This window comes from Bos taurus, chromosome 25 (assembly GCF_002263795.3).
Source record: "Bos taurus isolate L1 Dominette 01449 registration number 42190680 breed Hereford chromosome 25, ARS-UCD2.0, whole genome shotgun sequence".
Taxonomy (NCBI): domain Eukaryota; kingdom Metazoa; phylum Chordata; class Mammalia; order Artiodactyla; family Bovidae; genus Bos; species Bos taurus.
The window spans coordinates 7,621,818-7,636,921 of record NC_037352.1 but is presented as its reverse complement, the minus strand read 5'-3'; the positions used below and the strand labels follow the sequence as shown (position 1 = coordinate 7,636,921).

Sequence of the window (15,104 nt, the reverse complement as noted above, 5' to 3'; positions counted from 1 at the left end):
TAAAGGAACACCTCCCTCCCTCTGCCCAAAATGCTCCTTCTCACCTTCTTCACCTGGCCAACCGGTATTCATCCAGCAAAATGCTGCTTCCTCCAGGAAGCCTCCCCTGATCTCCTGGACATTTTCCCTAGCTATTTGCTCTCTAGCTCCTTTTCTTCCATCCTAGGACTTAAAACTGTAATAGGTTGTTTCTGAAATATTCTCTTTGATGTCACCCCTTCCTGCTAGATTGAAAACTCCTTGAAGGAAGTTTTCCTGATCCTTTCCAGCATAGGCACCACTTACCTCGGGGAATATTGCCACATGAATCAACATACAAATAAAGCTCCCTGGTAACTTTCTCTTCTTTTGAGAAAGGAGATTCAGACTATTTTTAGTCCTGTGAAGGTTCACCTCTGTGCCCCAGTGGGCCCCCCACCAGGAACTGTGGTCACTGCCCCCGCCTCCCCGCCCCCCGCTGCCCAGCTGCCTTACCTTTGTTTCTGGCTATTGAAATGAGTTTATTCCGCACGGATTCGTCTGGAGTGTCGAAGGAGCAGAAGGTGCCTCGCCCTCTGACTCTGCTGATGAGCTGGGGGAACTGGGCCTGCAGTTGGGAGACAAGACCGGCATCAGTGCAAAGGAAGGCAAGACTTCTCTGGTGGTCCAGGGGTTGAGAATCTGCCTGCCAATGCAGGGGATGTGGGCTCCATCCCTGGTCCGCGAAGATCCCACGGCCTGTGGGGCAGCTAAGCCCCGTGCACCACAATGACTGAGGCCTGCATCCCAGAGCCCGTGCTCTGCGGCAAGAGAAGCCACCGCAACAAGAAGCCTGCACGCCGCAACTAGAGGTTAGCCCCTGCTCACTGCAACTAGAGAAAGCCCACGCAGCAGTAAAAAAGGTGCAGTAAAAAAGAAAAGAGCCAAGGCAGCCATCAGTCCACGTGGACCTCATGGCCACTGGGCTCAGGGCAGGGACAGCCTCAGAACAACAGGATCCCTGCAGAGCCCGGCCTGCCCTGACACGTCCACACTCCGGCACCGACAACTGCAATTGGGGCCCAGCTGTCCCCCCAGGGGACACAGAAGTGTCCGACATTTCCCCTGCCACCCTGGCAACGGGGGAGGGAACGGGCAGCAGGAGGGAAGGTCCTTCTGCTCCCATCCTTCCCAGAGGCTTTTTCTAGCACCTGCTCCCACCCAGCCTCAGTCTAAATGCAAATCCAGTCCAAGAAAAGAAAAAGAAATCCCCCTTCAAGCTACACGCAGCACAGTTGGAGGGGCTCAGCTGTCTCAGCAGCCACACTTAACCCCTTCAGCGTCTACAATCAGGCAGACCTGGGTTTAAAGCTTCCCATTCCCATCCAGAAAATGAGAATCATATTCTTCTAACTTCAACTTGTTCTGGCTTAGGGGTGCCAGAAAAAAATACAGGACACCCAGATAAATTTCAGATAAGCAAGTTCTTTTCTAACTTTTATTTATTTATTTTTGGCTGTGTTGGGTCTTCCTTGCTGTGCGAGCTTTTCTCTAGTTTCGGTGCGTGGAAGGCTACTCTTTACTCGTGGCGCGTGGTTTTCTCATTGTGGTGGCCTCTCTTGCTGCGGAGTACTGTAGGGAATATGCTATGCACAGGCCTGTACTATAATTAACAGAGCTTCTTTGAAAAATAAGAATGACTTTCTCATCACCCCCAGGCAAAGCGCTAGGAGCAGTAAAAAGTACATCGTGGAAAAACATCTTGAAAACAAGATGGTGAAGTACTGATGTGACTGATGGAAAACCATTAGTGACTGTTCCCAGAGCCTTGAGGGAGTTGCTGAGAAAGGGTGTCACTAGCCGAAGGGCTAAATAAAGTCATGGAAGGCCTGAAGGTTTGACACTGAAGACTGTGCATTGTATATCTTTATCCTCGATCTGAGATTGTAAAGAACAGATATTTCTAGAGCACATACCAGGAAAGGAAAAAGGAAAGTGAAGTCGCTCAGCTGTGTCTGACTCTTTGCGACCCCATGGACTGTAGCCTACCAGGCTCCTCCGTCCATGGGATTTTCCAGGCAAGGGTACTAGAGTGGGGTGCCATTTCCTTCATTGGAAGGACTGATGCTGAAGCTGAAACTCCGATACTTTGGCCACCTGATGCAAAGAACTGACTCATTGGAAAAGACCCTGATGTTGGGAAAGATTGAAGGCAGGAGGAGAAGGGGATGACAGAAGATGAGATGGCTGGATGGCATCACCAACTCGATGGACATGAGTTTGAGCAAGCTCTGGGAGTTGGTGATGGGCAGGGAAGCCTGGTGTGCTGCAGTCCATGGGGTCACAAAGAGTCGGACATGACTGAGCAACTGAACTAACTCTTGTTGCGGAACACGGGCTGCAGGCAGGGAGGCTTCAGCAGTTGCGGTTCCAGGGCTCTAGAGCACAGGCTCAGTAGCTGTGGCGCGTGGGCCTAGTTGCTCCGACATGTGGGATCTTCTCAGATCAGGGATGGGACCCGAGTCTCCTGAATTGGCAGGTGGATTTTTTACCACTGACTCACCAAGGAAGCCCCAGACAAGCAACTTCTAATTTTTCAGTGTAAGTATGTCCGAAACATTGCATGGGATATATTTGTGCTAAAAAAAAAAAAAAAAAAAATTAACTCCCATGTTTTAAACTTAACTGAGAGTCTTGTATTGTAATTTGCTAACTCTCACATCCCTATCTGGGGAGGAAGAAGTTGGTCCCTGAAGCTCCTGCCTCTTCCCTGTGATGGGAACCAAGTCTAGTACCTACCTTTCTCCCCTGGGCTTTGGACTTGTGAAATTTAAATGTTAACTGGGGGATCCTGCACTTATTTTCCCTTGAAATGCAGTAATCCTATTCTGAGGATTAAATGAGATAATGCACTTAACACAATGCTTGGCACAGAGCAAATTTTCAATTGATGGAAAAATAATTTTAAACAGAGCAAAGTTTCAATTGATGGAAAAACAATTTAAAAGGATGATGTCTTTGATCATGTCAAAGAGGTGAACACTGGCAAAGAACATGCACTTTGAAGGCCACCAAAATCAGGTTCAAACCCCAGTGGAAGTCCTCCTTGGTGGTCCAGAGGCCATCAAGACTCTATACTTCCAATGCCGGGGGCCTGGGTTCCACCCCTGGTTGAGGAACTAGATCCTACATGCTGCAACTAAAGATCCTGTGTGCTGCAATTTAGAGCTGGTGCAGCCAAAGAAATAAGTACATTTTAAAAATAAAGGAAAAGAAGCACAGTAGAAGCTGTGTAACTTTGGACAAGTTAATAACTCTCTGCCCCTCATTTCCTCATCTGTAAAATGGGGATAACAGTGGTGTCTCCATCACTAGCGTGACTACTGGACTTAAACAGGAATGCACGAGGCCCCTTGTGAGAGGACTTGGGGGGAGCAGGCTCTCAATCAGTGGACGCTGTTCTCACTACCATCCCTCCTCCCTTCAACGTCAACAGCGCTGTCAGCGTCACCGTCACCAGCAGCGGTTCTGCTGAGCTCACCAGGGACTGGATGCTTCAAGCTCCCAGAGGAAGGAAGGGCTTTCTGTTCAGCCATCTGGGGAGGGTCAGCTCTCCTCCTGGAGACACTGTGGTTCCTCCCAGCCACATCCCCCACCCCCAAATCTAGGAGAGTGTGTCGTGCAGGGAATAGACATAACAAAGGCAAATAACTATAACAGAGAGCTCTGCTGTCCACTGAGGGGCCACATGTGGCTGTTGAAATGTGACTTCAAATTGGGGTGTGCCCTAAGTGACTGAGGGCAGGAGGAGAAGCGGGCAACAGAGAATGAGATGGCTGGATGGCATCACCGACTCAGTGGACTTGAGTTTGAGCAAACTCTGGGAGATAGTGAAGGACAGGGAAGCCTGCTGTGCTGCAGTCCATGGGGTTGCAAAGAGTAGGACATGACTTTGTGACCGAACAACTGCTACTGCTGCTGCTAAGTCACTTCAGTCGTGCCCAGCTCTGTGCGACCCCATAGATGGCAGCCCACCAGGCTCCCCCGTCCCTGGGAGTCTCCAGGCAAGAACACTGGAGTGGGTCGCCATTTCCTTCTCCAATGCATGAAAGTGAAAAGTGAAAGTGAAGTCGCTCAGTCGTGTCTGACTCTTAGCGACCCCATGGACTGCAGCCTACCAGGCTCTTCTGTCCATGGGATTTTCCAGGCAAGAGTGCTGGAGTGGGGTGCCTTTGCCTTCTCCGACCGAACAACAACCAAGTGTAAAATACGTACTGGGTTTCAAAGACTTATGAGAAGAAGAATGTGAAATATCACGTTATTTTCTATATTGATGGCATGTTGAAATAATAATATTTTGGATATGACGGGTCAAGTAAAATATATTATTCAAATTAACTTCACTTCCTTCTTTTTAACTTTTAGTATGGCTACTAGGACCTTTGAAATTATGTGTATAGCTTGCAATCTTGATTGTAAGCAAAACTGATGCTTTTGAACTGTGGTGCTGGAGAAGACTCTTGAGAGTCCCTCGGACTGCAAGGAGATCAAACCAGTCCTAAAGAAAATCAATCCTGAATATTCACTGGAAGGACTGATGCTGAAGCTGAAACTCTAATACTTTGGCCACCTGATGCGAAGAACTGACTCATTGGAAAAGACCCTGATGCTGGCAAAGATTGAAGGCGGGAGGAGAAGGGGATGACAGAGGATGAGATGGTTGGATGGCATCACCGACTCAATGGCCATGAGTTTGAGCAAGATCCAGGAGATGGTGAAGGACAGGGAAGCCTGGCGTGCTGCAGTCCATGGGGTCGCAAAGAGTCGGACACAACCGAACAACGACAAGAGCTTGCAATCTGTCCCCCTGGAGAGCACTGCTACGGAGTGATCAGGGTGTAGAAGATGGTCCAGGGGAGGGAACCGGCGGCACACAGGTGGGAAGAAGAGAGGAGTGTTGGGGAGGTTTCTCAAATGAGGGATGTCTGAACTCAGAGGAGGATGTTTGAACTCTCAGAGGAGCATCAGGAACCGGGAACAAGATTGGAAATGAGGGGTAGGAAGGCGCTCCCTACAGAAATGGTGCAGCCCATTCAGAATCACTGGGGCAGTGGTGCGATGCCACCCTGAAGGGCTCAGCTGTTGCCCCAGGGGCCGTTGGGAGCCATGGGTGGGGTCTTGGAAGGTTGGGGTGGGGCTGGGGTGGTGGAGTACCTGGAGGTCAAGCAGTCCTGTGAGCAGGACCTTCCCAGCATGGGCTGCGTTGTTCAGCAGGTCCTCTCGCTTGATGACATTGATGACCTCGGCCAGCAGCAGGTTCTTGGATGGGTCTCCCAGCCACGTGTTGAAGATCCGGTAAGGCTGGAATCAGAATCAGATATCACGGGTATCAGAAAGGTTCCAGACGTAGCCTCAGACTCACTTCTCCCCATTTAAGAGGAGAGAGATCAACTCAGCAAGCAGCTGCTAAGGGCTGGGAGGATAACACATGGTCTCAACAAATTGTTTCCATCACAGCAATCTTGTAGGTCTTAAACACGTGTGTGCTAAAGTTGCTTCAGTCATGTTCGACTCTTTGCGACCCTATGGACTGTAGCCTTTCAGGAGTCTCTGTCCACCGGATTCTCCAGGCTAGAATACTGGGGTGGGTTGCCCTCCTCCAGGGGATCTTCCCCACCCAGGGATCGAGTCTGCGTCTCCTGTACTGCAGGCGATTCTTTACAGCTGAGCCACTGGGGAAGCCCTGTGGGTCTTCTAGTTACTCCTATTAGGGACACCAACTCATCCATGCCCTGGAAAATCCCTCAGTCCTGGGGAAACTGAGACAGTTGGCTCCTCATCACCACAATCCTTATTTTCACAAAGGATGAGCTGGGGTTCCAGGTGAAGTGATTTGTTTGTGAACATACAACACTTTGGTGGAGTCAGGAGTGGACCGATGGCAGCCTGGCCCTTAAAGGCCGCTCCTTTACTCCTCTTTCAGGCGTCAATGCAGCCCAGCTGAAACACACTGCCCAGCCCCTCTTGCAGTTAAGAGTGGCCATGTGAGCAGATCTTAGGCAAAAGCGGGAGAAACAGAAACGTTGTGGGATTTCTGGGAAAGCTGCTTAAGGACGAGAAGTGGGCCACTCTGTCCTTGCCTCCTTGTTCCTTCCTACTGCCTAAAATTGAAATTTGAGGGCTGGAGCCCAAGTAGCCATTTTGGATCATGAGGTGACCTTGAGGGTAGAAGCTATATGAAGGTATGATGGAAGGAGGGACCCTGGGCCCTGAGAGAGAGAGAGAGAGAATCTGTATGTACATATGGCATTCCAGTAAAGTGGTTAAGAGCATGAGCTCTGGGTTTATATCTTGACTTTGTCACTTAACCGGCTGTGTGACCTTAAACAACTTACTTAACGTCTCTGTGCCTGATTCCTCATTAGCAAAATGGGAGAGAAAAATAACATTTACTTGGTTAGATGTTGTAAGGATTAAAAGTACAAGCAGTATTTAGAACTGGGTCAGAGACAAAGGCGCTGTTCACGGCAGCAGCTATTGACAATATTTTTGCTTGTGCACAGAGAGAAAAATCAGAAGCCTGAAGATCGACTGCTATAAAGTCAACCCTGCAGAGAGAGCTGGGGTGACTGTAACCATTGCCTTTAAATTAGGTTGAGAAGAAATAAGGCTTCAGAAACTTCTGTGAGACATTTAGGTATTTACTGAGTGCCTTGTTGGTGAGAAAGAAGCAATTAAGAGAAAGCAACGCCCCCTGCCCTGGAAAGCAGAGGTGGGGACAGGCAGGCGGGGTCCCCACTCACAGCGTTGGGCCGCAACTCCTCCTTGTGGAAGAAGCCCCCGGTCATCATCTTCTTGCTGAAGGTCATCACGTCCGCGGGGTCATCCAAGCCCCAGTGCTCGTGGGCCCAGAACTTGCCGGTGCAGCCTCCTCCAGTCTGAACCTCGTCCACCAAGAAGGCACAGCCGTGCTGGCGCAGGCGGGGTGAGGGAGACATGAACACCGCGCGCACCTCGCCCACCTCGGGCCCCCCCACCTCGGACCTCGGATCCCCGAATCCAGCCCAAGAGCCACTGCTTTCTGAACCTCACACCTGGCCCGTGTTCTCAGGCTGTGCAAAACCAAACGAAGGCTTAGGAGGGCAGTTCCTGCAGGGCTGTGTCTGCGCGTGGCCTCCCACTGCCCAACTGGAACAAAATCGGAACATCAAAGGCTCCTTGATCCACTGGCTTTGGTTCCTGAGCAGGCCAACGTGCTCAGAAGGAGGCGTGCCCCGATGGTAAGGCGCTCCGTTTCCCAAACTTCAGGTGCCATGTTTGCCAGCTCTGCTCAGCACCCGGACTATTGTTATTATTGGTCTTAATTTTGGCCACACCATGCTATAGGCAGGATCTTAGTTCCCGGAGCAGGGATCGAATCCCTGCCCCTTCAGTGGAATCGCAGAGTCCTAACCAGTAGACCACAAGGGACGTCCACCTGGACTATTATTTACTTAGCATCTGTGTTTAAATAAATTTTTATCACCTTTATCTGTAAACTGACTGCTTGGATGGACCAAGACACATTAAAATAGATATGCAGGCATGCTAAATGCTTCAGTCGTGTCCGACTCTTTGCAACCCTGTGGACTGTAGCCCGCCAGAATCCTCTGTTCATGGGATTCTCCAGGCAAGAATACTGAAGCGGGTTGTCATTCCCTTCTCCAGGGGATCTTCCCAATCCAGAGATCAAACCCACATCTCTCATGTCTCCTGCATTGGCAGGCAGGTTCTTTACCGCTAGCGTCATCTGAAAGTGAAAGTCGCTTAGTTGTGTCCGACTCTTTGAGACCCCATGGACTACACAATCCATGAAATTCTCCAGGCCAGAATACTAGAGTGGGTAGCCTTTCCCTTCTCCAGGGGATCTTCCCAACCCAGGGATTAAACCCAGGTCTCCTGCATAGCAGGCGGGTTCTTTACCAGCTGAGCCACAGAGGAAGCCCACAGGGTCATCTGGGAAACCCCAAATAGACATGATATTAAAGTTTGTTCATTTGGTTTCTGTGGAGAGTGAACCACAATGGGCTGAAAGATGAGGTGGGATCCCCAGAAAGAAAAGGGACGAGGGGGCTGAGGCTTTCCCTGGGACCTTCTCTTGTTTGAGAGTGTCCCTAAGATGGAACCTGCCTGCAAAGCGGGAGACCCGGGTTTGATCTCTGGGTTGGGAAGATCCTCTGGAGAAGGAAATGGCAACCCACTCCAGTATTCTTGCCTGGAGAATCCCATGGACAGAGGCGCCTGGCGGGCTACTGCCCATGGGGTCGCAAGAATTGCACACGACTTAGCGACTAAACCACCACCACCACCTAAGGTGGCAGGTTGGAGGCTGACTTTGGAAGAAGATTTTAGGGAAGAATTCCCTGTCCTGCCGTCAACCCCAAGTTTTCTATCCACGAGGCCCACAGGTGGCCTCTGAGACATCTGGAAGTTTACAAGGAGTCCAGGCTCACCCTTTGCCCTGGAAAACCAACTAACTGGCCCCGGGCACTGACCTTCCTGGAGATGTCTCTCAACTTCCGGAAGAAGTCGTCCGACGCGTGGTTGTCTCCGCCCTCAGACTGGATGGGCTCCACAATGATGCCGGCCACCGTCCTCTTCTTCTTCCGGTATTTCACGATCAGGTCCTCCACCTGGATTCCAAAGGGGGCCGGGACAAGGGCTCGTGGGGGCTCTTGGGCAGCCCCCGAGGAGGATGGGCATGGGGGTGCTGTGGACCCCTGGAAGTTATGCTGACGATGTCATGGTGTCTTATCATTAGAATATACAGTGGAGAAAAGACAGTTTCTCTTTAGCAAGTGGTGCTGGGAAACCTGGACAGCTGCATGGCAGTCAGTGACGTTAGAACACACCCTCATGCCACACACAAAGTAAACTCAAAATGGCTTAAAGACTTAGATATAGACACAACACCACAAAACTCCTAGGACAGAACATAGGCAAAACATTCCCTGGTATAAATTTTAGCAACCTTTTCTTAGGTCAGTCTCCCAGGCAATAGAAATAAAAGCAAAAATAAACGGGACCTAATCAAATGTATAAGCTTTTGCATAGTGAAAGAAACCATAAGCAAAACAAAAAGACAACCAATGAACTGGGAGAAAATGCTTGCAAATGATGCAACAGACAAGGGCTCAATTTCTAAAATATACAAACAGCTCATATAACTCAGTAACAAAAAACCAAATGACCCAATCAAAAAATGGTCAGGAGGCCTAAATAGACATTCCTCCAAAGAAGGCATACAGATGGCCAACAGGCACATAAAAAGATGCTCAACATCACTAATTATTAGAGAAATGCAAGTCAAAAGTACAGTAACTTACAACCTCACACCAGTCAGAATGGCCGCCATCAAAAGTGTACAAATAATAGATGCTGGAGAGGATGTGGAGAAATGGGCACCCTTCTACATTAAAATCATTAAAAAAAATTGAAGCATAGTTAATCTACAGTGTTGTGTTAGTTGCTGGTATAAAGCAAACTAAGTTACACACACACAAACACACACATATTCTTTTTCAGATTCTCCTTCCCTATAGCTCATTAAAAGATGCTTACTCCTTGGAAGGAAAGTTATGACCAACCTAGATAGCATATTCAAAAGCAGAGACATTACTTTGCCAACAAAGGTTCGTCTAGTCAAGGCTATGGTTTTTCCAGTGGTCATGTATGGATGTGAGTTGGACTGTGAAGAAGGCTGAGCACCGAAGAATTGATGCTTTTGAACTGTGGTGTTGGAGAAGACTCTTGAGAGTCCCTTGGACTGCAAGGAGATCCACCCAGTCCATTCTGAAGGAGATCAGCCCTGGGATTTCTTTGGAAGGAATGATGCTAAAGCTGAAACTCCAGTACTTTGGCCACCTCAGGCGAAGAGTTGACTCACTGGAAAAGACTCTGATGCTGGGAGGGATTGGGGGCAAGAGGAGAAGGGGACGACAGAGGATGAGATGGCTGGATGGTATCACTGACTCGATGGACGTGAGTCTGAGTGAACTCCGGGAGTTCGTGACGGACAGGGAGGCCTGGCGTGCTGTGATTCATGGGGTCGCAAAGAGTCGGACATGACTGAGCGACTGATCTGATCTCTGATAGCTCATTACAAGAAAAAAAAGTTTTTAACTGTTAACAGTGATGGAGTAGTAAGAAAAGCATCTGATTTTCCCCAAGTGGTTATATTTCTTGAAGTCTTGTTCTAAAACAGGCATCATCTTATAAATAATTAAGGAATAGTAATTGTGATACTTCATTAATAATTTAATAATTATACTTAATCTAAAAAACCCAAACCACATACCCAGATAGAGTAACAAGTGCAATCTTTCTCTGTTATGCAGAATTAAAGGAAAATCATCTATGCGAATGATGTAATTTTGGTCTCTGCCTCACCAATGGCCCCACGGAAGTGGTCAGATGCTTTTTTTGCTTTGAGTGTCATTTGCAATTTGTCATTGCATGGCTGTTTTTCCATTTATTTGTCCAGTGCTGTGTTTCTGACTAGTCTGCACTTTCTGATAGGATGCAGAAGAGACACATGTCTATCCAGCGCTTGGAATGCAGCTGGTCCAAACTGAGATGTACTTTACATCTAAAACACACCCAGCAGTTTGAAGGTTCAACACAAAAAAAGCATATAAAAATATCTCATCAATAATTTAAAAATATTAATGACGTGTTGACACAGTAATATTTTGGGATACACTGGGTTCAATAAAATGTTATTAAAATTATTCTCCCAGGTCTTTTTACCTTTTAAAAATATGACTAGGAAGGCTGTGGGGACTTGTGGCTGGCCTTATTTTGCTTGGACTCCATCATCTTGCTTCTTTTATTTACCACTAAATAGCCAGGTGGGTCAGCGGTAAAGAATTTGCCTGCAATGCAGGAGATGTGGGTTCGATCCCTGGATTGGGAAGATCCCCTGAAGCAGGAAATGACAACACACCCCAATATTTTTGTCTGGGAGATCTCATGGACAGAGGAGCCAGGAGGCTACAGTCCATAGGGTTGAAAAAGAGTCGGATACAACTTAGTGACTAGACCACGACAACAACGAAATACCTAGCACCTAGTTCACACCTAGTACGCGAAACCTATTAATTCAAAAGAAAGATGTGGGTAAGAGGGAAACCAGCCTGATCTGAGCTCAAATCCAAATCTGAACAGGGATGAACAGTGATAGCCACTCCCCACCTGCCCCCTCAAACAACACAATCCTTTCAACATCTTACATGGAACCCTAATATCTGGGACAGATCAAGGTGGGGCTGTTGGTTGAAGTGAAGGCGTGGTGACCAGGGTCGCCCATCCTTAGCCCCCGACCCTGCAACCTCCAGGGCTCTCCCAAAAGCCCCAGGATTCTGGCGAAGACTGAGACACAGGGGATTAGAGGATCCCCTGGAATCAGTTTCCCTATGAGCTGTCCCATATTCTTTCCATCAGTTCGTTTTCTCTTATTCTGGATTCAGTGAAGCTTGTCCCCAAAGAAACTTAAATGATACAGAAGTTGGTACCAGAAGCCGGGTGATGGAGGCTGGGTGGCAAAATCAGTGTCTCATTGCCTTTCCTAACATGGAACATCGGGACACGTGGCTCCCTGTCCCTCTGACCCACCCAGGGAGTGCCACATGGATCCCCAGACACTCTGTGTGTATTCCTCTTATCTGGGCTAATTCTCGGTGTGCTGAGGGTCAGGAAGGGGTGTTGAGGAGAGGACCGGGAGGGTCCGGGTGTTACCTCTTCTAGACAGCGGGCCTCTTCTTGTTGGTTCTCTTTCACAAACTCTTCCAGAGGATATTTCAGCCGTGGGAACGGTGCGATGGGCCAGTCGAAGGAGGGGATGTCGATCTTGTGAATGGCTTTGGAGTGCGTGGTTGCTAAGCAACCTAAGCCCAGCAGAACAGAAGAGCAGAGGTTGGCTGGGGGAAGGAAGGTGGACCATTCTTTTTTTTTTTTTTTTTTTAAAGAATTTCAAAGTTTGTGAATTTATTAAATTTTATGTTTTGGATCACAGAAAATGAAGATTGGATTTCTCATAAACAGAATTAACTCCTCTATCCATTACATCATTACATCACTGACTCATTACATCACTATAGGACCGACTCAATGGACATGAATTTGAGCAAACTCTGGGAGGTAGTGAAGCCTGGTGTGCTGAAGTCCATGGGGTTGCAAAGAGTCAGATACTACTTAGCGACTGAACAACAACAACAAATCCATTACATGGTCTCTCTAAAGCTTCATGTATGTCTGGTTTTAATCACAGTAGTTATAAAAACTTTAGGGCAGGTCAAGATACACTCTTAATTCCCAAAGTCTTTATCTATTAGATTTTTTTAAGGCAAAGATTGTACTTTTTTCATTTCAGAACTACTGTGCCTTCAGTGAATGGTACCTTCAATAAAGCAGGACCACAGCAAATGCTTTTTAATTATTTTTAAATTTACTTTTTAGGTGGAGTAAAATTGCTTTACAATATTGTGTTGGTTTCTGCCAGATTGTTTTTGAGAATGATATGGGGCAGCCTGGGGAGACCCGGTGCCCGCAGAACCCCAATTCTGGGAACATCCTGAAGCTGAAGGGGCACACTTGTGTCCCTCTGTGTGTGTGTATGTGTGTGTGTCATTGCTTTCTGATTTATCACAGACTAACTCTTTGAAGGCAGAGAGGCAAGGGTTTAAATCCTAGCTCTGCCACTGAATGGCCTTGAATGTTCCTTCCCTTGCTGAGCCTCAGTTTCCACATCTGCAAAGTGGGAACAGCCACCCCTAGTCTGCAGAGAATGGTGTGCAATCAAGGAGACCATAAGTAGAAGCCGCCACGCCCGATCAGAGGCAGCTATTGCTGTTGTTGTTATTATTACTCTACCTGCTACCTCTGGATCCCACGGCCCTTCTTACCCATGGTCCTCCCGTGGAAAGCACCCATGAAGGAGAGGATGCTGTAGTCAGGGCACCCAGGGGCCTGGAACCAGGAAACAACCATCGGTCAGGATTGTGAACTAGGGACCTAGGTGGCTGCTCCCATGAACCTCGAGGAGCATGAAATCTCAGAGGAACCAAGGGTCCTTCGCAGGGGGAAGTTACAAACTGGACACCAGAGGTCAAAATCCAGCCCGTGGATTTTTTTCTTTTTTGTAAATCAAGAGGTTTCATGAGATACATTTCTGAACCTCTGTCTTCTCACAAGTTCTGCATCACAGGCGCCCATCTTTCCCGGCCAAGCCCGAAGGTGGGTGGGCGTGCTGCCCCAGGGCCCCCACCACCCCCCAGTCTCCTTTCCATCACCACCCCAGCTGTCGACGGGCTCTTCAAGTTCCTCCCAGCCCCTCTCCTTTCCCTGCTTTGGTGGCTCTGGCTCCCACAGCCCACAGGTGGGCCAGGTGTGGGGGTGGTACCTGCCGCCCATGACCTGATGCTGAGCTGGGCCCCTCACAGGACATGCCCAGGCTTTGGATCAGCAGGAGGGGAGGAACACCAGCTTTCCCTGGCCCTCCAGGGCTGCCCCTGGGAGCATGAGGAATTCACGAACACCTAGGCCTCTCCTGGCCCTAAGTGAACGGCACAGCTGCACTGCCTTCTGACTCTCCACTCAGCAAGGAAATCAGACCTGCCTCCAGGCGACTCAGGAAGAGCTGCTGGGGACATTGCAGAGGCCACCCTGGGGGCCCCTGAGTCTCTGGGAGGTTGACCTGGCTCAACTCCACTGGGTCCCCGAGACTCCCAGGAAAAACTCTAGCACCTTCTCCCACAAACTCCAGAATACCCTCAGGTCGTTTTCCTTTATTCATCTCCAAATGTGATATGAGATGCAGCTTGTTTTATTGCACTTCACAGATGTTGTGGGTTTTGTTTTTTTTTTTTTTACAAACCGGGACACCCTCCGACTTGAGGAGGACAGAAGGGGATGCTGGGCTCACCTGGTTGACCATGCACGTCTCCAGCTCCTCTTTGGAGAAACTCGACTGGCCCCTTTCCTTGCTCTGACAAGATGGAACAGAAAAGATTCTCAGAGATGCTCTGGGACAGGGAGAGCTGCTGCTTTGCACCCACATCTAAGCCACGAGGGGGTGCTTTCTGAAGAGCTGCTCACACATGTCAATATTACATGTATGGATGGAGGCCCGAGACCGTTCATAGTGCTTGCGATGAAACAGATGGACGGATAAGGCTCGTCCTTCTTCTCTTGGCAACAGTGAAGATCTGTGAGATGGTACGTTATTCCAGGTAAACTAGCGTAGCACACTGGGGAGGTTTTGTACCATTCTCTGCTGGGATGTTTAGAAAGGCTTGACTAGCCAGTGGCCTTCCCTGGATTTTGGACATGGTCACTGATGTCCAATATTCTGCCCAACTAGGGTGAATAATTGGACAAGGGCTGACTGTGCAGCTGGGGGCTGAGGAGTCTGTGTGTGTGTGTGTGTGCATACGTGCACACGCATGCATGCCCCAAACCTCACCCGGTACCACATGAAGATGGTCTTGAAGGCGTTCTCGTTGGAGCAGGAGCCGCAGGCCATCGTGATGAGCTGGGACATCCCTTTGGGAGCCACCTGTGGAGAGGGAAACAGTTGTGGGCTCCCCACTCCCCACCTCCCTCCAGCTGACCGCTACGTGCGGGCAGGGAACCAGGTATGGAGTCCTGGACGCAGCCAGACTGGGAGGGTGAGCGAGAAGCCAAGAAAGGCCTGGGGACTGGAGGCCAGAGAGGGAAAAAGGTGAATGAAGCCCATAGGTCCCTCCTGATGGCCCTCCCCACCACTGCCTGTATATTTTACAGGTGGGAAGTCAGGATTCCGAAGGACACTGATCGTTGTGGCCACTGAAACCCAAAGTCAGGGAGGACTGAAGGACACAGGCAAAGCTCCAGTTGTGGGATCCATGCTAATTTAAGTTCCCCTGGGTTCCCTTTCCCCCTACCCCACCCCCTACCACGTGAGGGATCCCAGCTTTTCTTGCAAGGAAAAATTTAAAAAGACTCATCCTGAAAGAAACAGCAGGAAGAGTGAGACTAATGCAGAAACACCCCATCCTTAACTGCTACGGATGCCAACCCTTTCCTTCCCAGCTACTCTGGCTTCCTGAAGATCAGAGCCAAGGGCCAGC

The 15,104-nt window shown here is 49.1% G+C and overlaps 1 protein-coding gene across 9 annotated transcripts in view; it reads right to left on the bottom strand.

Annotated features, from left to right (window-relative positions):
• Window positions 1-15,104, bottom strand: part of ABAT (4-aminobutyrate aminotransferase) — a 235,783-nt gene that overhangs the window by 150,418 nt on the left and 70,261 nt on the right. For all 9 annotated transcript variants that reach the window (XM_059881150.1, XM_059881151.1, XM_024984643.2 and 6 more), the window contains 8 exon segments: window positions 14,459-14,551; window positions 13,919-13,981; window positions 12,900-12,963; window positions 11,734-11,882; window positions 8,493-8,630; window positions 6,762-6,929; window positions 5,173-5,319; window positions 475-586 (listed from right to left, as the gene is read on the bottom strand). In XM_059881150.1, the coding sequence (XP_059737133.1) occupies window positions 475-586; window positions 5,173-5,319; window positions 6,762-6,929; window positions 8,493-8,630; window positions 11,734-11,882; window positions 12,900-12,963; window positions 13,919-13,981; window positions 14,459-14,551 (934 nt within the window).